Here is a 24003-nt window from a genome sequence, read left to right on the forward strand (position 1 = left end):
GTGCAAATTAAATCGTCAGAATAAACAATCAAAACATTTAACATGTCAGAACTGAAATGTCAGAATGAAACAAATGACAACATTTACATGTCAGAATGAAACAGAATTGAAACATTTACATTGAGAATGAAACAACATGAAACACTTTACAATGTCCACAAATAGAATGTCAGAATGAAACAAATGAAACATTTACACTGTCAGATGAAACGAAACAAATCTAAAACATTTACATGTCAGAATGAAACACAATTAAAACATGTTACATGTCAGAATGAAATGTCAAGACATGAACAAAGATACATTTACATCGAATGAAGCACAAATGAACATTTACATGTCAGAATGAAACACAATAACAACATTACACGTCAGAATGGAAATGTCCAGATGAAAAAAACATGATGTCCAGAAGAATTCATAAACAATCGACATTACGAGTCAAGCAACTATAAAAGCAAACATTCTGTTCAGAATTGATGAACACATGAAACACTACAATGGTCAGAATGAAAAAATAAACATTACATGTCAGAATGAAACATAACAACTTTACATGTCAGAATGAAAACAAATTGACACTGATAAATTTAACAGTCAGAATGAAACAAATTGAAAACATTTACATGTCAGAAGAAACAAATGAAACCATTTAAACATGTCAAGAAAGAAATTCAGAATGAAACAAATTACAACATACACTGTCAGAATGAAACAAATTCAACATTACATGTCAGAATGAAACAAATTAAACGTACATGTCAGAAGGAAAGTCAGAATGAAACAAAATGAAACATTACATCAGAATGAACAAATAAACATTTACATGTCGAGAAACAATTAAACATACATGTCAGAATGAAATGCAGAATGAAAACAATGAAACATTTACAGATCAGAATGAAACAAATTAAAACATTACATGTCAGAATAAACAATAAAACATTTACATTGGAAGAAACAAATTAAAACATTTAATGTCAGAATGAAAACAATGAAACATTTACATGTCAGAATGAGAACAAATGAAACATCTTAATATATCCGTTCATCAGTCTTAATGAAGGTGTCACTGCGGGAGGGATCAAATATTTTTTGGCCATTTTCATCGGAGCTCCACCTGTTGTCACCGACCTGATGGCAGCATTTGGAAGGAAGTTTGCAGTTTTCCTTTTGATCTTTGTGGTACAGGACTCTGACCTCCAGGCAAGCAACCAGAGCCATGTCTCGTCCATATTGATGAGGGCCATAACTCACTGTGCTTCCTAAGAGAATTGTTCCACATCCTGCCCTTTTTATCACTTACCTGACCAACTTTAAAAAATGTTAAAAAGTTTTCCTCCAGATACAAACACAACTACACATCTTCCTCTGACCCGACCCCATCCCTAATACCGACACACCTCCACCCTACAACCTGACCACACCTCATCTCTAATACCCGACCACACCTCCATCTCTATACCTAACCACACCTCCATCTCTAATACCTGAACCCACACCGTCCATCTCTAATACCTGACCACACCCCACATCTGTAATGAATACCTGACCACAACTCTCCATCTTCAATACCTGACCACACCTCCATCTCGTATATATACCTGACCAGCACCCGCATCTCTAAACCTGACCACAACCTCCATCTCTAAATACCTGACCCACCCTCCATCACTAATACCTGACCACACCTCCATCACTAATACCTGACCACACCTCCATCTCTAACATGTAAACCATTACCAAGCACCACACCATCCATCTCTAATACCACCACACCTACCATCCTCTAATACCTGACCCACAGCACCATCCATCTCCCTCCATACCTCTAACCTGACCACACCTCCATCGTCTAACTATACGTGCCGCCAGTGACCACGACCCTCCATCGCCGGCACCACTAACACAATAACCCGACCAGGCAGAGCTGGGCCACCAACACGACCTACCAACCGAATATCGCAAACGTCACCCAATCCGCAGCAGACCCGAAACCAAAGAAGGGTACTCATCAGGCCAGTAAAACCAGCGAGCCCCGAGACAAATCACCAGCACCTCTCAACGCCATAAACCAGCGCCAGCATCAACAAAAAAGAGAATCACAGCCCAAGACCAGTCGGCAACAGAACCCCTGAGCACAGAACATAGACACCTAACGCACACGCGCAAAATCCCGCCGTCAGAAGTAACAGCTTGGAAGCCACACAGAAACCCCGACGCACGGCTACATAATCTAGATAATCAACCTGGACCACCCATCCTCCATCCCTAATACTCTAATACCTGACCACACCTCCATCTCTAATACCTGTCCACACCTCCATCTCTAATACCTGACCCCATCTCCATCCCTAATACCTGACCACACCTCCATCTCTAATACCTGACCACATCTCCATCCCTAATACCTGACCACACCTCCATCCCTAATACCTGCATTATTGTTTGCCACAGCCTTAAAATTGTACCAATTCGTTTTTCCTCGGTTGATATTTCAACATTTCGATAATAAATCATTTGATTTTTCCATTGTGTCAGTGATGGCAGATCAATTGTCTATGTTTTTTTTTTTCATGATGAGAAGAGAATCTTGGGTCTCTCACTATGCCCCCCCCAACCACCCTCAGGAAGGTAAAACCACCCCCAGGAAGGTAAAACCACCCTCAGGAAGGTAAAACCACCCCCAGACCCACTCCCCCACTGACCAATCATGTGGCTGTATCGTGATCATATACAGACTTATGACCCAGTATACTTTTCCAAATAATTTCTTCGGTTGGGTAATTGGTATTACCGAAAATAAATACAAAACCTTTAGGAGCAATTTTGAAGAGGTTTCTTCTACCTGTAAGATTTACAGGAAGATTATTCCATTGAATTAGATCTGCTTTCATATAGTTGAGTAATGGTATAAAGGCATCTTTATATATTTGTTGTTTGTTGTCACTCATTAAGCATCCTAAGTATTTGATATGTTTCTTTTTCCTATTGCCATTAATTATTTTTCCCCAGACAATCTCTTTGTCCTAATGTTCTTTCCAGTAACCGAAAGGTTTGCTGGATCGAATCTCCGAGCTGACAAGGTAAAAATCTGTCGTTCTGCCAATGAGCAAGGCAGTTAACCCACTGATCCCTGGGCGCCGACAACGTGGATGTCGATTAAGGCAGCCTCTCTGATTCACAGGGGTTGGGTTAAATGCGGGAGACACATTTCAGTGGAATGCATTCAGTTGGAACACTACCTAGGTATCCCCCTTTCCCCCTCTTTCAGTTTCTGTCCTGTTTTCTTCCTTTGTGGACTTTGTCTACATGCCTCAGCAGATTCGTCTTCTGAGTGAATCCTTTACCACAGAAGGAGCAGCCATGTTGTTTCTCTCCTGTGTGAATCAGTTTGTGCCTCCTTAGGTCCCCTTTCTGATTGAAGCTTTTCCCACAGTCACCACAGCTAAAAGGTTTCTCGCCTGTGTGAGTCAGTTTATGCATGGTTAGATGTTCCTTCCGATTGAAGCTTTTCCCACAGTCACCACAGCTAAATGGTTTCTCTCCTGTGTGAGTCAGTTTATGCATGGTTAGGTGCCCCTTCCGATTGAAGTTTTGCCCAGTCACCACAGATAAATGTTTCTCTCCTTGGTGAGTCAGATTGTGCAGTGTTAGGTGCCCCTTCCGATTGAAGCTTTTCCCGACACTCACAAGCTAAATGGTTTTCTTCCCGTGTGGTCAGTTTGTTGATGTTAGTGACCTTTCCGATTGAAGCTTTTCCCACCATCAACACAGCTAAATGGTTTTCTCTCCTGTGTGAGTCAGTTTATGTTCAGTTAGGCTCATCTTCCGATTGAATCTTTTCCCAAGTCACAAGCAGCTAAATGATTTACTCTCCTGTGTGAATCCTCATGTGATTGGACAGAGCTCCTTTGTTTTGAAGGTCATCCAAAAAGGGAGTGCAGGTTTCCCACCGTGACAGAGTCGACATGGCTTAGTTGACAGTAGGTTGTACTTTTTTGCAAAAGCTGCATTCACTGGTCTTCTTGTGAGAGTCACATGTCTCTAGTCAGCCTTTCAGAGCAATAACGCTTCACCAAGTCACGGCAGTGTACGTTGTTTAGACATGGTGCTGGGATTGGAACAATGTTCCCCCATGGGTGGTTTCGATCCAATGGTGGCTGATGCAATCCTACTGTTTCACTGCTTACAGCTACACTGTGGCTGGAGGCATGTTTTGATTATCTGGAGTCACAGGGAATGTTGAGACCCATTATGTGGTACAATGACAAAAGGTTTGAGATCCACTGGTTAGAGTCACTCTTCTGTTCTCCACATCTTGGTTTGCGATCCTACATGAAATTCACTTTTTCACACAGGAAGGATGTGAATATGAACTTCATATATCAGGCTGCAGACCTTGAAGCTGCTCTTCCTCCTGATGTCTGACTCTCTGTTCATGTTTAAAAATTTATGGTCTCTGGGTCTTCTGTCCCAGACTGGGTCCTCGCTGCTACAGGGCTGCTGCTCAGGAGGGACTCCTTCAGAGACCAGAAAAGCGCAGGATTCTGGATGGGAAGGAGAGAGGAGAGTAGAGTTACGTGTATACAGTGGATAAGAGGTACCGTATACAAGTCTGGAAAGAGGTTACTAGCTATACGCTGATACAGAGGTTCTAGTATACAGCTGGATACGAAGGTTTAAGTATAGAGCCTGGATCAGAGGTTACCCAGCTATACAGCCTGGATACAGAGGTTACCCAGCTATACAGCCTGGATACAGAGGTTACCCAGCTATACAGCCTTGATACAGAAGTTACCCAGCTATACAGCCTGGATACAGAGGTTACCCAGCTATACAGCCTGGATACAGCCTTGACAATAGGGCTAGGCGAAAATGCCTGTATCGCAAGAATGTAGAGATTACTTTTAGGCCATATCGCCCAGCCCTACTTGATACCCTGCAGCGGTTAGGACTGAATGAGGATTTATCGGATTGTGAGGTCCCTGGTAAAAACCTCCGAGTTCCGACACCCTAGGTCTGGAAAAAAGGTAGTGTTAAAGACGTTAAATAACATCTCCCTCAACGTCAACAAAACGTAGCTGATCGTGGACTTCAGGAGACAGCAGAGGGAGCACGCCCCAATCCACATCGACGGGACCACAGTGGAGAAGGTGGAAAGCTTCAAGTTCCTCGGCGTACACATCACTGACAATCTGAAATGGTCCACCCACACAGACAGTGTGGTGAAGAAGGGGCAACGGGGGGCTTGGCCCCTAAGACCCTCAGAAACTTTTACAGATGCACAATTGAGACCTGTCAGGCTGTATCACCGCCTGGTACGGCAACTGCACCGCCCGCAACCGCAGGGCTCTCCAGAGGGTAGTGAGGTCTGCACAACTACCTGCCCTCCAGGACACCTACAGCACCCGATGTCACAGGAAGGCCAAAAAGATCATCAAGGACAACAACCACCCGAGCCACTAACTGTTCACCCCACTATCATCCAGAAGGCAAGGTCAGTACAGGTGCATCAAAGCTGGGACCGAGAGACTGAAAAACAGCTTCTACCTCAAGGCCATCAGACTGTTAAATAGCCATCACTACCCAGCAACAACCGAATTATTTAAAATATATATATAAATAACGTCCCTTTTTCAGGACCCTGTCTTTCAAAGATAATTCGTAAAAATCCAAATAACTTCACAGATCTTCATTGTAAAGGGTTAAACACTGTTTCCCATGCTTGTTCAATGAACCATAAACAATTTATGAACATGCACCTGTGGAACGGTCGTTAAGACACTAACAGCTTACAGACGGAAGGCAATTAAGGTCACAGTTATGAAAATTTATGACACTAAAGAGGCCTTTCTACGGACTCTGAAAAACACCAAAAGAAAGATGTCCTGGGTCCCTGCTCATCTGCGTGAACGTGCCTTAGGCATGCTGCAAGGAGGCATGAGGACTGCAGATGTGGCCAGGGCAATAAATTGCAATGTTCATACTGTGAGATGCCTAAGACAGCGCTACAGGGAGACAGGACGGACAGCTGATCGTCCTCGCAGTGGCAGACCACGTGTAACAACACCTGCACAGGATCGGTACATCCGAACATCACACCTGCGGGACAGGTACAGGATGGCAACAACAACTGCCCGAGTTACATCAGGAATGCACAATTCCTCCTTCAGTGCTCAGACTGTCCGCAATAGGCTGAGAGAGGCTGGACTGAGGGCTTGTAGGCCTGTTGTAAGGCAGGTCCTCACCAGACATCACCGGCAACAACGTAGCTTATGGGCAAAACCCACCGTCGCTGGACCAGACAGGACTGGCAAAAAGTGCTCAACACTGACGAGTCGTGGTTTTGTCTCACCAGGGGTGATGGTCGGATTCGCGTTTATTGTCGAAGGAATGAGCGTTACACCGAGGCCTGTACTCTGGAGCGGGATCGATTTGGAGGTGGAGGGTCCGTCATAGTCTGGGGTGGTGTGTCACAGCATCATCGAACTGAGCTTGTTGTCATTGCAGGCAATCTCAACGCTGTGCGTTACAGGGAAGACATCCTCCTCCCTCATGTGGTACCCTTCCTGCAGGCTCATCCTGACATGACCCTCCAGCATGACAATGCCACCTGCCATACTGCTTGTTCTGTGAGTGATTTCCTGCAAGACAGGGATGTCAGTGTTCTGCCATGGCCAGCGAAGAGCACAGATTTCAATCCCATTGAGCACATCTGGGACCTGTTGGATCGGAGGGTGAGGGCTAGGGCCATTCCCCCCAGAAATGTCCGGGAACTTGCAGGTGCCTTGGTGGAAGAGTGGGGTAACATCCCACAGCAAGAACTGGCAAATCTGGTGCAGTCCATGAGGAGGAGATGCACTGCAGTACTTAATGCAGCTGGTGGCCACACCAGATACTGACTGTTACTTTTGATTTTGATATTCCCATTTGTTCAGGGACACCTTAATCCATTTCTGTTAGTCAATGTTGTGAACTTGTTCAGTTTATGTCTCAGTTTTGAATTAATCTTATCCTATATCAAATATTTACACATGTTAAGGTTTGGCGGGAAAATAAACGCAGTTGACAGTGAGAGGACATTTCTTTTTTTTTGCTGAGTTATAATTAACTAGTAAAGTCAGTTAAGAACACATTCTTATTCATGACAGCCTACCCAGGCGACGCTGGCCAATTGCGCGACGCCTATAGGACCCCTATCAACGGCCGGATGTGATGGCAGCCTGGATTCAACAGGTACTGTCAGTGACGCTCTTGCACTGAGATGCATGAGATGCAGTGTCTAGGACCACTGCGCACTCGGGAGTTACTCAAACCTGCACCTTAGAAGATGCAGAACATGGATCACTGGCCACTTTAAAAGTTTACAATACTGCTTTACTCAAATGTCTACACTATTCTACTTATTTTATCAATGCCCACTCAAAAATGCTATCCTAATATTTATATATTTTTAATTCCATTCTTTACTTTTTAGATTTGTGTATTGTTGTGAATTGTTAGATACTACTGCACAGTTGGAGCGGGAACACAGCATTTTATCTACCTCGCAATAACATCTGCTAAATATGTGTATGTGACCAACTAACATTTGATTTGAAGTAACAGAGATCCTTGATGAAAACCTGCTCCCGAGCGCTCAGACTCAGAAAGGGTGCAAGGTTTTAACAGGACTATGACCTAAGCACACAGCCAAGACAACGCAGGGTGGCTTCGGGACAAGTTCTGAATGTCTTGAGTGGCCCAACCAGAGCCCGGACTTGAACCCGATCTAACATCTCTGGCGAGACCTGAAAATAGCTGTGCAGCGACGCTCCCCATCCAACCTGACAGAGCTTGAGAGGATCTGCAGAGAAGAATGGAAGAAACTCCCCAAATACAGGTGTGCCAAGCTTGTAGCATCACACCCAAGAAGACTCAAGACTGTAATCGCTGCCAAAGGTGCTTCAGCAAAGTACTGAGTAAAGGGTCTGAATAAATATGTAAATGGATTTTAGAATAAGGCTGTAACGTAACAAAATGTGGGAAAAGTCAAGCGGTCTGAATACTTCCTGAAAGCACTGAAGTGTTATGTGTGTTCACCTTGTCTTTCTTTTTGTTGCAGATTGTCATCTGTATTGTTCTCTGTCTGAGAGTATGGGTTCCTGATACAAACACCTCATTTTGTGTTTGTAGAATTACATCTTTATGTTCTGTTCTATCTGATATGACATTGAATGGCCCTTTGGGTTACAGCAGGTATCTGTAATTATCTCTGGCTCTCTAAGGCTTCCCAAGTCTAATCTCTTTCCCATTTTATTGACCAATCAGATCAGCACTGAAAATTATCTGGCGTGAAAAGATATATGATTGGTCAAAAGACCAATTAGTGTGGGGGGGAAATCAGAATTGGTCTGCCTGTATAAACGCAGCCTTAGTGGCCTCATCTGTCTCACTGTTTGGGGAGATTTGCTCCGATGAAGGTTGAACGACCGAAATATAAAATGTAAGAAATTTGCATCGGTTTCTTTTTTATCTGTTTCTAAAGTCAGTAAATTCTAGAACCTATTTTCATACATTCAAATAACTTCCTGGTTTTCGTGACACAGGTATGTTTTTATCCATGTACAGCTAGCTGTCAGTATGTCTACATACTAACCTATTCTACATAGTTTAATCTCCGGTGTGATCCGCAGCAGTCTCCGTAGCCGATCATTCTCTTCCTGGTACTCCGCTACTGCTTTCGCAAATTCCCTGGAAATCTCCACAGCAGCAAACGCCGTTAAACGCTCATTTAAAAACTCTCGAAACGACTGTAGTTTAGACATTTTCAGTGGACTGAGAGTTGGGTATTCAGCTAGTATGGGTTCTTGACGTGGGTCCTCCAGATCACATTCACTTTTCACACAGGAAGGAGTAAATATGAACTCTATGATATCAGGCTCCACCCCTTGAAGCTGCTCTTCCTCCTGACTGGTCCTGACTTCCTCTTGTTCCTCTTTAATCTGTTTGGTCTCTGGGTCCTTCTGTCCCAGACTGGGGCTCCACTCCTGCTGCTCAGGGGGAACCTCCTCTTCAGAGACAGAGAGCTGCAGGGATTCTGGAGGGACTGAGAGGAGGAGCAAAGGTTACCACTGTCCCCAAATCCAGAACAAATTCAAGAAAGAGTACAGTATTATATAGAGCCATTGTCTCATGGAACTCTGTTCCATCTCAAATTCCTCAAATGAAAAGCAAACCTGGTTTAAAAAACAGATAAAGCAACACCTCACAACGTCTCTCCTCTACTTGACCTAGATATTTTGTGAGTATGTATTGATATGTAGGCTACATGTGCCATTAAAAATGTTTTCTGTAGTTCTGTCCTTGAGCTGTTCTTGTCTATTAATGTTCTGGATGATGTCATGTTTCATGTGGACCACAGGAAGAGTAGCTGCTGCTTTTGCAACAGCTAATGGGAATCCTAATAAAATACCAAATAACCACAGTATAAGTCATAATAACCATAAAACGGTCAAACAGGGAAATGGTTCTAATCGTTTTTCCACCATTTCCCATAGGGGATTTTACAATAAAATAAGGACTGTGTTTTGTGTAGGCTTACCCTTTACAATGACTTATAATAAGGAGGCTAACCCTGGCGTGACGTTTTGATAACCGTGTAAATCTCTCTAGGACAAGGTGACTTTTATTAATATATTCGCCTATATTTATCCCCCACAAATGAAATGATAATCAGCTCCTCATGTGGCTATCATAAAAAACTACAAACACAAAGAACTACAAACACAAAGAACTACAAACATAAAGAACTACAAACGCCACAATCTTTTATTTGATATTTTGTTGTTGATATTTTCATCATTGCAGCATCAAGAGTTTGTCCTTGTAGCCTCTCCTTTTGAATTTATGAAGAAGGCACAGTGATGCTGAAACGTTGGTGATTTACTCAGTTTATATGAGGAGTATATATATATATATATATGAGTGTGCAACTCGCTTTCTTTTTATAGTTTATTCGCTGTTAGTCAGCACCTCCACACAAAATAATTTCTGGGTGTGCGCCAACTCATGTTTGTTTATTCTACCAAATAATTGATTAAAACACACTTTTTATCAATGAAGGTCTACAGTCGTGGCCAAAGGTTTTGAGAATGACACAAATATTAATTTTCACAAAGTCTGCTGCCTCAGTTTGTATGATGGCAATTTGCATATACTCCAGAATGTTATGAAGAGTGATCAGATGAATTGCAAGTAATTGCAAAGTCCCTCTTTGCCATGCAAATGAACTTAATCCCCCAAAAACATTTCCACTGCATTTCAGCCCTGCCACAAAAGGACCAGCTGACATCATGTCAGTGATTCTCTCGTTAACACAGGTGTGAGTGTTGACGAGGACAAGGCTGGAGATCACTCTGTCATGCTGATTGAGTTCGAATAACAGACTGGAAGCTTCAAAAGGAGGGTGGTGCTTGGAATCATTGTTCTTCCTCTGCCAACCATGGTTACGTGTAAGGAAACACGTGCCATCATCATTGCTTTGCACAAAAAGGGCTTCACAGGCAAGGATATTGCTGTCAGTAAAATTGCACCTAAATCAACCATTTATCGGATCATCAAGAACTTCAAGGAGAGCAGTTCAGTTGTTGTGAAGAAGGCTTCAGGGCGACCAAGACAGTCCAGCAAGCGCCAGGACCGTCTCCTAAAGTTGATTTAGCTGCGGGATCGGGGCACCACCAGTATAGAGCTTGCTCAGGAATGGCAGCAGGCAGGTGTGAGTGCATCTGCATGAACAATGAGCTGAAGACTTTTGGAGGATGGCCTGGTGTCAAGAAGGGCAGCAAAGAAGCCACTTCTCTCCAGGAAAAACATCAGGGACAGACTGATATTCTGCAAAAGGTACAGGGATTGGACTGCTGAGGACTGGGGTAAAGTCATTTTCTCTGACGAATCCCCTTTCCGATTGTTTGGGGCGAACCTGGAAAAAAGCTTGTCCGGAGAAGACAAGGTGAGCGCTACCATCAGTCCAGTGTCATGCCAAGAGTAAAGCATCCTGAGACCATTCATGTGTGGGGTTGCTTCTCAGCCAAGGGAGTGGGCTCACTCACAATTTGCCTAAGAAAACATCCACGAATAAAGAATGGTACCAACAAATCCTCCGAGAGCAACTTCTCCCAACTATCCAGGAACAGTTTGGTGACGAACAATGCCTTTTGTGACAAACTCCAAGCATTGATTATGCAAGGATGAACTGCCATCAGTCAGGATGTGGCCCAGAAGTTAATTGACAGCATGCCAGGGCGGATTGCAGAGGTCTTGAAAAAGATGGGTCAATACTGCAAATATTGACTCTTTGCATCAACTTCATGGAATTGTCAATAAAAGCCTTTGACACTTAAGAAATGCTTGTAATTATACTTTAGTATTCCATAGTAACATCTGACAAAAATATCTAAAGACACTGAAGCGGCAAACTTTGTGAAAATTAATATTTGTGTCATTCTCAAAACTTTTGGCCATAACTGTACAGTAGCCTCAGCAGCACTCTGTAGGGTAGCACCATGGTGTAGCCGGAGGACAGCTAGTTTCTGTCCTCCTCTGCGTACAATGACTTTAATACAAAACCTAGGAGGTTCATTGTTCTCACCCCCTTCTATAGACTTACACAGTAATTATGACAACTTTGGGATGACATCCTCCAACCTATCAGAGCTCCTTGAGCATGAACTGACATGTTGTCCACACAATCATAGGATCAGAGAATTAAACTAGTACTGAAAGCATAAGCTACAGCTAGCTAGCACTGCATAACATGTGGTGAGTAGTTGACTCAAAGAGAGAAAGACAATAGTTGAACACTTTTGAACGATTTAATACCTTCAAAAATGAAGGAGAAGAGAGGGAGAGCTGGCTAAATTTAGTCTATTTTTCACTTCCACTTAGCTAGAGAATGCAGCTAGCTAATTAAGCCTACTCGAACACCCAGCTCAAAAAGAGATGGATGCTATGTTAGTGTAACCAGTTAGCGGTGCGCGCTACTAGCGTTTCAATCGGTTGACGTCACTCGCTCTGAGACCTTGAAGTAGTTGTTTCCCTTGCTCTGCGAGGGCCACGTTTTTGTGGAGCGATAGGTAACGATGCTTCGTGGGAGGCAGTTGTTGATGTGTTCAGAGGGTCCCTGGTTAAAGTCCAGGTTGGGGCGAGGAGAGGGACAGAAGCAACACTGTTACATTAGCTAGCTGGCTATGGCTATCCAACCCTGGAACTCTTCCAAGTCAAGATAAGCTTTTGGTTTTATTAATTTATTTCCACCGGGGCCCACCGGTGTAACTGCTAAACTGCTTGCTGACTACACTGTACTGCATGATTGTAGAGGGTTTACTAACATGATAGTTCTAGTAGCTATGTTGACTATGACGTTATAATTTAACTAGACAAGTCAATTCAGAACAAATTCTTATTAACAAAATACGGTCTACTGGGGAACAGTGGGTTAACTGCCTTGTTCAGGGGCAGAACGACAGATTTTTACCTTGTCAGCTCGGGGGTTCGATCCAGCAACCTTTTGGTTACTGGCCCAACGCTCTAACCACTAAGCTACCCGCTGCCCCATGTTAGCTAATAATGGTTAAAACGATGAAGGCTGTGTGTAGTGGTTATGATATGAAGGTTTGGCTTGGAAAGATTTTTGTTGCCTGGTCACAGACAGCTGATGTGTTGTGCACTGAAGGGAAAAGGTGAGAGCACGTAGACGCGAGAAGGAATTATAGCTACAACGTTCAAAGTGATCATACTGTTTGTATGTTGCTGCTACGAAAGTGAACTGCGTTTGCGTGTAATCAGGGGTGTATTCATTCCGCAGATTCTGTTAAAAAACTTTATTAAACGGAAGCAAACGGAACAGGGATAAACATACCTGAATTTGTCCAATAGAAACTCTTGTTTGCAACTGTTGGACTAATGATTACACCCTAGATCAGCTAGATGCAGGCAAGAGTGTGCAAGGCGGTATTAAAATGTCTCGCTGTCTGTTACCTTGATTACACAAATTCTTCCCAACCTGTGCATCTGTGTTGTATACTATCATTCATAGGCTAGGCTACGTTGTAGCAACCTCATGATGGCTATAGGGAAAATGTGAMTATCATGTAGTAACCTAAACCTATCAATGTTACATTGAGCTGGGTGAATGGAATATGAATGACAGTAACCTAAACCTATCACTGTTACATTGAYCTGGGTGAATGGAATATGAATGACAGTAACCTAAACCTATCACTGTTACATTGAACTGGGTGAATAGGAATGACAGTAACCTAAACCTATCYCTGTTACATTGAACTGGGTGAATATGAATGACAGTAACATAAACCCATTAATGTTACATTAAACTGGGTGAATGGAATATGAATGACAGTCATCCAATATGCTGTAATAGAAATAAGGCCGTGCTCATAAAAAAACAGCACCGACCGCCACTGAAGAAAATATTGCTAAAAGTCACCTTGTCTGAGAGTGATGTACATGGTTATCAACACGTCACACCGGGGTAAGCAAACATGAAACGCAGTCCAAAGTTCTAAAATCCCCTATGGGAAAAATGAATGGTGGAAAAACGATTGAAACCATTTCCCTGTTTGAGCGCTAGGTTGTTCCTGCTATTATTACACCTCCACTGTGGGGCTCTATCAGTCTTTAATTAAACATCAGCGTTGTGGTCAATTTGAATTTTTAAGCCAGTCAATTCAAGACTAGGTTAACTATAATGCCAGTTCAATAATTAAAAACTAGAATCCATTTTCAATTACTTCTCAGTAATTGAAGAGAAGCTATTTACTTCTAAAGTTTATAATATTTTTTATAATAAATTAAAATCACTTCCTGTTTTTATGACACTGTTTTTATTAATACACGGTAAGTTTAAAAACAACTTCTTCAACATATATGAAGTGGTGATCAGTTAACAGTTTATCAATAAAGTGGAACTATAGCTAGCTATCAGTATCTACATACTAACCTATTCGACATTGTTGTATCTCTGGAGTCAACCGCAGCATTCTCCGTAGCCGATCGTTCTCCTCCTGGTACTCTACTACCGTTTTCTCAACTTCCCCGAAAATCTCCAAAGCAGCCTCCGTTAAACGCTCATTTAAAAACACACACAACATCTGTAGTTTAGACATTCTCAGTAAAATTAGATCTGGGTCGCCTATTTAGTTTAGTCAGTATGTCTTTCTTTACTCCACACAAGGAACAATAAAAACACGTTACCAATCCTACTTCCGTGTTCAAGTCAAGGAGTCTTAGGACATTCTTTGTTCTAGTTGGTGACGAACCCAGAAACACAACAGGGCCGCCAGCTGGATGGGAGTTTACTGTGCAAGGCAGCCTACAGACCAGTAGTAAAGGAAAACGATGACTACATGTAGACAAATAGTGGTTATCATAAGTACAGGATGATCTGGGAGAATCAATTCTTCCCCAGGAGTCAACAGTTTATCATTACTCCATACAAGATTAAATCAACATGATGAATGAGCAGCATTAGGTCAGAATTTATGAGAAATACTCTTGGAAATAGTCTTGGACAAATGCAAGGATGCCTTTTCTGGAATTGTTTTTAATTTCACGTATCAATTACATCAACCTGACCAAAATCAAATGTTCAGATATTGTTGTTTCTAATGAAGGGAAAAATTAAACAGACTTTGAACATCAGAACTGTGAATTTCCTACAATACTCTGTACTGTTTGATCATTACCTCATCATTCAAATCAAATCAAACTTTATTTACATACATTGTTTTACAATATTAAGTCCATGGTACAGTATATGTATTTATCTGAGGCCCATAGTATGAATGGTCTGGAGTTGGTTTCCTTTCCTAAGAGTGTTGTCCACATTCTGCCTTTTTATTCACATCTTCTGAACAAAGATGTTATTTCCATGGTCAGTTTTTCTACTTTTGTGTATATTATTCATATTCCTCAGCAGATAAGTCTTCTGAGTCAATATTTTATCACAGACTGAGCAGCCATGTTATTTCACTCCTGTATGAGTCTGTCCATGTTCATTTAGGTGCTTCTTGGGATTGAAGCTATTCCCACTGTCACCACAGCTAAATGGTTTCTCTCTTCTGTGAATTCTCATGTACATGGACAGATGTTTGAAGGATTTGCCATAAAAGGGGCAGGTGTAGGGTTCCCCCATTGGGTGGTTCGGATCTAATGGTGGGCTGAAATCCAATGGTCGGTTGCTGTCAAGTCCTACAAGCCACAGCTCAGCTTACGGCTGAGCTGTGGCTGTAGGCATTGTTCTTATTATCTGGAATTTCGAAACCCCTTAGGTGGGTCACAGTGGCAAAAGGTTTGAGATCCACTGGTTTAGAGTGACTCTCTCTGTTCTCCACAGTCTTGGTTTGGGGAAGAGTCAAGGACTGAAGTGGGTCCTCCAGATTACATTCACTTTTCACACAGGAAGGAGTGAATATGAACTCCATGATATCAGGCTGCAGACCTTGAAACTGCTCTTCCTCCTGACTGGTCCTGACTTCCTCCTGTTCCTCTTTAATCTGCGTGGGCTCTGGGTACTCCTGCCCCAGACTGGGACTCCACTCCTGCTCACAGTGATGCTGCTCAGGGGGAACCTCCTCTTCAGAGACAGAGAGAGAGAGAGCTGTAGGGAGTCTGGAGGGAATGAGAGGATGAGCAGAGGTTACCTATACAGCATAGAATTAAATAGAACACTTGAATGATACACATGAGTTCTAGATCCCTGTGATCTATATAGTCAAGGAGGAGTTGAACCTCCAGCGCCATAGTCAAAGACTGTGCCTGAGGTTGAGCAGAGGGTCCATTAAAAATACGGTACAATAACTTTCAACCAACCTTTACTTGGTGATACTTTATTCTCGATTTAGAAGAAAACATATTTTTTTAATACCCTTGTTTGCTGCCGGACTTCTCACATTTCCCAGCATCGTTTTTGGCACTAGTCATTCATTAATCTCGGTTACCCAGAAGTAATATCATCTGGTGAAATTTCCTGTTTTACTTCTGCGGAGGGGGGATGCTGTTAACAATTGTGATTAAGTCTCCTCCCTCGTAAATGTAAACTCTAGACCAAACCCTTCCTCCAATTTCTCCCGTGTTAAGTCCAAAATGCACATTTTTGTTTTCATTAATTTTTACAATAGAGCCTATTTTGGCAGAGCAATCTGTTTATCATCCACACACAGCATCAGGTTAAGAACTAAGGGGCCTAGCTCGAACCATGAAACACAGCCCCAGACCATTATTTCTCCTCCACCAAACTTTACAGTTGGCACTATGCATTGGTGCAGGTAGCATTTTCCTGGCATCCGCCAAACCCAGATTTGTCCTGTCAGACTGCTTGATGGTAAAGTGTGATTCCTCACACCAGAGAACGTATTTCCATTGCTCCAGAGTCCAATGGCGGCGTGGATTACACCACTCCAGCTAACGCTTGGCATTGCACATGGTGATCTTAGGCTTGTGTGTGGCTGCTCGGCCACGGAAACCCATTTCATGAAGCTCCCGACTAACAGTTCTTGTGCTGAACATGCTTCCAGAAGCAGTTTGGAACTCGTAGTGAGTATTGCAACCAACGATTTTTACCCACTACACGCTTCATCACTCAGAAGTCCCTTTCTGTGAGCTTGTGTGGCCTACCACTTCGAGGCTGATCTAAGAATATTACTCCTGCTTATTATGAAGAAAAAATACATCTGTTTAACTTTGTAAACTAAAGGTGTGTTTAGAATTATTTTTGTTGTATTAATGCTATTTAATCTCTCCTCAGACTAATATTATTCTGTTTGTCCTGTGGGTACCTTTGCCACTGTTCCACCCCTTGTGTATTGCGCTGTCATGGTGTATCACTGAAACAATTATATAAATAGTTATACAACAGGTTATTGTTGACTCATTATTAATAGTGGTTAAATTAGTAACCAACTTACATGTTTATCCTTATAAAAGGAGAACTTTTGGATCACTGAAATAAGGACCAAAACCAAAAACATGCATTAGTTAGCTTCCGATTGTTTTAGTGTGAAGACATGATTTTGCTGACTTCAATACTGTTCACTGTTTGTTGCCGTAGCACTCAATAACATGTGTTGCTCAGTGTTGCATGCATGCCTCAGTGTTGCTTGCCTCGAAGCGAGCATAGAAGTGATTTAGCTCGTCTGGTAGGCTCGTGTCACTGAGCAGCTCGCGGCTGTGCTTCCCTTTGTAGTCTGTAATAGTTTGCAAGCCCTGCCACATAAGACGAGCATCGGAGCCAGTGTAGTATGATTCAATCTTTGCCCTGTATTGACGCTTTGCCTGTTTGATGGTTCGTCGCAGGGCATAGCAGGATTTCTTGTAAGCTTCCGGGTTAGAGTCCCGCACCTTGAAAGCGGCAGCTCTACCCTTTAGCTCAGTGCGAATGTTGCCTGTAATCCATGGCTTCTGGTTGGGGTATGTACGTACAGTGACTGTGGGGACGACATCCTCGATGCACTTATGGATAAAGCCAGTGACTGATGTGGTGTACTCCTCAATGCCATCGGAAGAATCCCGGAACATGTTCCGGTCTGTGATAGCAAAACAGTCCTGTAGTTTAGCATCTGCTTCATCTGACCACTTTTTTATAGACCGAGTCACTGGTGCATCCTGCTTTCATTTTTGCTTGTAAGCAGGAATCAGGAGGATAGAGTTTTGGTCAGATTTACCAAATGGAGGGTGAGGGAGAGCTTTGTACGCGTCTCTGTGTGTGGAGTACAGGTGATCTAGAATTGTTTTCGCTCTGGTTGCACATTTAACATATTGATGGACATTTGGTAGAACTGATTTAAGTTTCCCTGCATTAAAGTCTCCGGCCACTAGGAGTGTCGCCTCTGGGTGAGTGGTTTCCTGTTTGCTTATACAGCTGTCTGAGTGCGGTCTTAGTGCCAGCATCTGTCTGTGGTGGTAAATAAACAGCCACGAAAAGTATAGCTGAAAACTCTCTAGGCAAGTAGCATGGCCTGCAATTTATCACAATATACTCTCTTCAGGCAAGCAAAATCTAGAGACTTCCTTAGATTTTGTGCACCAGCTGTTGTTTACAAATATGCACAGACCGCCCCCCTCGTCTTACCGAAGTGTGTTCTATCTTGCCGGTGCAGCGTATATCCCGCTAGCTGAATATCCATGTCGTCATTCAGCCACGATTCCGTGAAACATAGGATATTACAGTTTTTGATGTCCCGTTGGTAGGATATTCGGGATCGTACCTCGTCTAGTTTATTGTCCAATGATTGCACGTTGGCGAGTAGTATTGACCTTAACGGCAGCTTTCCCACTCGCCTTTTCCGGGTCCTGACCAGGCATCCGGCTCTTTGTACTCTGTACCTGCGTCATCTCCTCTTGAAAATAACGGAGATGATGGCCCTGTCGGGTGTTTGGAGAATGTCTTGTGCGTCTTGCTTGTTGAAGAAAAAAATCTTTGTCTAATCTGAGGTGAGTGATCGCTGTTCTGATATCCAGGAGCTCTTTTTTGCCTTAAGATACGGTGGCAGAAACATTATGTACAAAATAAGTTACAAATAATGCGAACACATAATAGCACAGTTGGTTGGGCGCCCGTAAAACCGCTGCCATTTCTTCCGGCGCCATTTTAGATCAGTGGATCTTGCATGGCCACAGCGACAATACACGGGACAAGACCTGTAATAACAAGTGCACAATAACACGTAGCACGAAAGCCGATACAACAGAGCACAGGTACTCACAAGAACATGGGACAATAATCTACGAGGACAATGGGGAACAAAGGGCACATATATACACATACTAATTAGGGGAAATGGGAACCAGGTGTGCGTAATGAGACAAAACAGTCCGGAGTTGGTGGTGATGAATCCAGTTCAGTGACGCCTAGAAGGCCGGTGACGTAGACCTCCAGAGCTGGTGAACGGAATGAGCAGCAGTACCCGGGGGAATTCGTGACAGGGTGAAGGCTTCTCTGACGAACCTTGCTGGTGTTGCTCACCACAAATTGAAACCAGGAGATTTCATTGTGGTCAAGGACCTTCAAATAAAAATTTGGAAAGACCCCAGGTGGAAGGGAACATACCAGGTGCTCCTGACTACGTCCTCTGCTGTCAAGGTAGCAGAACGGGATACGTGGATACACACGTCCCACTGCAGGAAGGTGCCAGAACCAGGAAATCAGAATGGCGAGAAGGATCAGGGAATGCGAAAGGACCTGTTTCTGGATTGGTCTCACCACAATAGTGGGGACCGTTGTCTGCCTCCTGCTGGCCAGTAATTACCTAATAGGATCCAGGGACCGTCCCCAGCCAATGGGACGACCGCAGGCCCGGAGTAGAGGCCCAGAAGATACTGGTGAGGTTGCGAGAGGAAAATGAGACTTCAAAGACACTATGAACTAATTCCTTTCCACAGCACAGATGGTGGCGAATGGCATCTTCCCGAACACTTCCTGTTGGGTCTGTGGGCTAAGCCCACAGGGGGTAGGTGAAGGGCTTCCTTTATTGGGTGTCTCAGCTGGTGTAAATGAGACTTTGCCCATTCTCCCAGCACTGTGGTTTTACAATTCCCCAACTCGACCTTATGACATGTTTTGCTTTTTATAACCAAACTTGGAAAGGTAGTTATAGAAGACATTGTGAAAATAAAATCTGCTCCCCCTATCCCAATAGAAAGCTCATTGACTGCAGCCTGGTGTATACAGGGTAATGGTTCTGTCTACCTAGGTGGAAATGTGTGCAATTGTACAATGGACTCTGATGGAGAATCAAATTGCTCACTGTCAGTTCATGATTTGCAGATGGGCAGAGACTTACATGTAAGTGTTGTCCTCCCAGTGCATAATGTAACCTTGGAAACAAGGAAATCAGCCTCTAATGGGACCTATTGGTTATGTGGGAACAGCGCATCCGGCTGCGACACAGCCCGGGATTGAACTCGGGTCTGTAGTGGTGCCTTAGACTGCAGCGCCACTCCGGAGGCCCTGTGCTAATGCTTGCTGGGAAACCTAGCTTTAGATGGCTGGTTGTAACGTTGTAGCTTGCTGTTTAGTAGCCATATAAACTCAGCAAAAAAATGTTTTTCCCTTTTTCAGGACCTGTCTTTCAAAGATAATTCGTAAAAATCTAAAAAAACTTCACAGATCTTCATTGTAAAGGGTTTAAACACTGTTTCCCATGCTTGTTCAATGAACCATAAACAATTAATGAATGTGCACCTGTGGAACGGGCGTTAAGACACTAACAGCTTACAGATGGTAGGTAATTAAGGTCACAGTTATGAAAACTTAGGACACTAAAGTGGCCTTTCTGCTGACTCTGAAAAACACCAAAAGAAAGATGCCCTGAGTCCCTGCTCATCTGCGTGAACGTGCCATAGGCATGCTGCAAGGAGGCATGAGGACTGCAGATGTGGCCAGGGCAATATATTGCAATGTTCATACTGTGATATGCCTAAGACAGCGCTACAGGGAGACAGGATGGACAGCTGATCGTCCTCGCAGTGGCAGACCACGTGTAACACCTGCACAGGATCGGTACATCCGAACATCACACCTGCGGGACAGGTACAGGATGGCAACAACAACTGCCCGAGTTACACCAGGAATGCACAATCCCTCCATCAGTGCTCAGACTGTCCGCAATAGGCTGAGAAAGGCTGGACTGAGGGCTTGTAGGTCTGTTTTAAGGCAGGTCCTCACCAGACAGCACCGGCAACAACGTCGCCAAAGGGCACTAATCCACCGTCGCTGGACCAAACAGGACTGGCAAAAAGTGTTCTTCACTGACGAGTCGTGGTTTTGTCTCACCAGGGGTGCTGGTTGGACTCACGTTTATTGTCGAAGGAATGAGCGTTACACCGAGGCCTGTACTCTAGAGCGGGATCGATTTAGAGGTGGAGGGTCCGTCATGGTTTGGGGGCGGTGAGTTACAGCATCATCGGACTGAGATTGTTGTCATTGCAGGCAATCTCAACGCTGTGCGTTACAGAGAAGACATCCTCCTCCCTCATGTGGTACTCTTCCTGCATGACCCTCCAGCATGACAATGCCACCAGCCGTACTGCTCGTTATGTGCGTGATTTCCTGCAAGACAGGAATGTCAGTGTTCTGCCATGGCCAGCAAAGAGCCCGGATCTCAATCCCATTGAGCACGTCTGGGACCTGTTGGATCGGAGGGTGAGGGCTAGGGCTATTCCCCCCAGAAATGTCCGGGAACTTGCAGGTGCCTTGGTGGAAGAGCAGCAAGAACTGGCGAATCTGGTGCAGTCCATGAGGAGGAGATGCACTGCAGTACTTAATGCAGCTGGTGGCCACACCAGATACTGACTGTTACTTTTGATTTTGACCCCCCCCTGTGTTCAGGGACACATTATTCAATTTATGTTAGTCACATGTCTGTGGAACCTGTTCAATTTATGTCTCAGTTGTTGAATATTGTTATGTTCATACAAATATTTACACATGTTAAGTTTGCTGAAAATAAATGCAGTTGACAGTGAGAGGACGTTTCTTTTTTTGCTGAGTTTATATTCGGAGAGTCTGTTTCTGTCCTGCCCTTGACTTTGGTGCAGGGCATGAGATGTCCATAGCCTCTTCGTCGCAAGACTCCCTGATCTTCTCAAAAACATATATTTGTCTAGCTGTGTCCAGTCCAGGTGGTGCTTGTACAGGCAGACCATCTATGGGAGGAAGGATGTCAGTGATGCACAGCAGCTAAAATCTGGTCCTGACAGTCCAAACGCTCCTTGGCGACAACAACACCAGGCTCCACAGCAACAAAGCTGTAAAACAGGAAATAACAACAAAATCAGAAGACATTACAACACTGCACAACATCAATTCACCTCCCAAGTTTAGATAAGAAGAATAACCTCATACAATGCGTTGAAAATTATTTTCACCTGAAGTGCTGGTACTGCTTGAACTGTGGCAGCGGCCTGAAGTACGGAGTCAGGTGTTATTGCCAGCCATAGCTTTCCACCAGCACCGTACCATCCTCCAGTCCAACCAGCTGTGGGACGTTGACCCCTGTCACAGTGCCGTCCTTCACAACACCAGCAGTCTCAGACAAAGTGTTCACTCTGGTCTTTCTGAAGCACTGCTTGATACGGCCGAAGCACCAGTCGGGGGCAAACTTGGTGTGGCCTGTGATCAGGACGTGAAGGTCCAGACTGTGGTGGAGCTTGTGCATGGTCCGCCAGGCACAATACCAGAGTGCAAACTTGTTCTTGTTTTGGCCACTGCAGTTATCACTATTCAGGTCTACACGTGTTTCCCCAACTCCGTAGTTGGTAAAGAAATGGGGCATGTAGTTGATGACTGCACTGCTGCCTTTGCTTGCTTGGGCCAGCTCTCTTTTTTAATGGGAGGCATTAGACCATTGTCCTTGTATGATTGGTGGAGGAGAGTCAGGCGTGTTCTACTGATGCTGAAAGACAACTTCCAGATACAAATATTTGAGCATTATTATACAATAGATGCGAAATGGCCTTCTGAGAACATTACTACACACAGTTCATACACGTAATGTTAGCTAGCTAGCCAGCCATCTAACATCAGCTGGCTAGCTAACAGCAAGCTTTAACTAGCAATACAAACCGATTTGTCATAGCTACCTAAAGTTAACCAAATAGGTTCAATGTTAGCTAGCTAACATTAGGCTATAACTAGCAATGCGAAATGGCATTCTGAGAAAACATCACTAACGTTACACACACATCATACAAGTAAATTAATGTTAGCTAGCTAACAGCAAGCTTTAACTTGGGGTCTTTTGTTTAGACATGTAGCGTTAATGTTAGCTAGCTAAAAAATGTACTATAATCCCAATCCATAGAGTAACGTTACTAGCAACACAAACAGATTGTCATAGCTAAATTAACCGAATAAATTAGGTTCAATGTTAACGTTCGCTAGCAAGCCAGCGATCGAACTCCAGCTGGCTAGCTAACTGCAAGCCTTAACTTGCAATGAAAACAACTTTCTGACAAAATTAGAAACGTATATCTGAAACTGTACCTAGATTCCAATTTGACAGAGAACCCAGGTAGACGCTACACCATTGGCTGCCAGGAAGCACGAGGGGCTTACTCTGAGTCATTGTCACACTAGGATTATGAGGACGCAGTAAAGTCTATACCTAGTTAGATTGCTCCTTTCCCCCAATTTAGCTATTCCCTTTATAATTAGACTTTAGCATGTTCCAAATTCTCATTTACACCAGCCAAGAGTTTGTCTCGTCAAAACTTTAACACAATTTATTTATAGTCCCGGCCTCAGGCAGCCTCTTCACAAAATGTATTTATTGTCCCGGCCTCAGGCGGCCTCTTCACACAATTGATTTATAGTCACGGCCTCAGGCGTCCTCTTCACACAATTGATTTATAGTCACGGCCTCAGGCAGCCCCTTCACACAATTGATTTACAGTCACGGCCTCAGGCAGCCCTTCACACAATTGATTTANNNTCGCAGCCTCTTCACACAATTGATTTATTGTCACGGCCTCAGGCAGCCGCTTCACACTATTTATTTACAGTCACGGCCTCAGGCAGCCACTTCACACAATTGATTTACAGTCACGGCCTCAGGCAGCCTCTTCACACTATTTATTTACAGTCACGGCCTCAGGCAGCCTCTTCACACAATTGATTTACAGTCACGGCCTCAGGCAGCCTCTTCACAACAATTGATTTTACAGTTCACGGCCTCAGGCAGCCTCTTCACACAATTGATTTAACAGTCACGGCCTCAGGCAGCCTCTTCACACAATTGATTTACAGTCACGGCCTCAGGCAGCCTCTTCACACAATTGATTTACAGTCACGGCCTCAGGCAGCCTCTTCACACAATTTGATTTACAGTCACGGCCTCAGCAGCCTCTTCACACAATTGATTTATAGTCACGCGCCTCAGGCAGCCTCTTCACACAATTGATTTACAGTCACGGCCTCAGGCAGCCTCTTCACACAATTGATTT

At 43.8% G+C, this 24003-nt stretch overlaps 1 protein-coding gene across 1 annotated transcript in view; it reads right to left on the reverse strand.

Annotated features, from left to right (window-relative positions):
• Positions 1 to 14288, reverse strand: part of LOC112070142 (uncharacterized) — a 45126-nt gene extending 30838 nt beyond the window's left edge. The window contains exons 1-2 of the mRNA XM_070438844.1: positions 14003 to 14288; positions 8642 to 9091 (exon numbers count right to left, since the gene is read on the reverse strand). Of these exons, the coding sequence (XP_070294945.1) occupies positions 8642 to 9091; positions 14003 to 14168 (616 nt within the window). The 5' untranslated portion in view covers positions 14169 to 14288. The remainder of the gene's footprint in view (positions 1 to 8641; positions 9092 to 14002) is intronic.
• Positions 14289 to 24003: the final 9715 nt, after the last annotated feature.

The sequence above is a fragment of the Salvelinus sp. IW2-2015 genome, unplaced genomic scaffold (genome assembly GCF_002910315.2).
Source record: "Salvelinus sp. IW2-2015 unplaced genomic scaffold, ASM291031v2 Un_scaffold1234, whole genome shotgun sequence".
NCBI classification, from domain to species: domain Eukaryota; kingdom Metazoa; phylum Chordata; class Actinopteri; order Salmoniformes; family Salmonidae; genus Salvelinus; species Salvelinus sp. IW2-2015.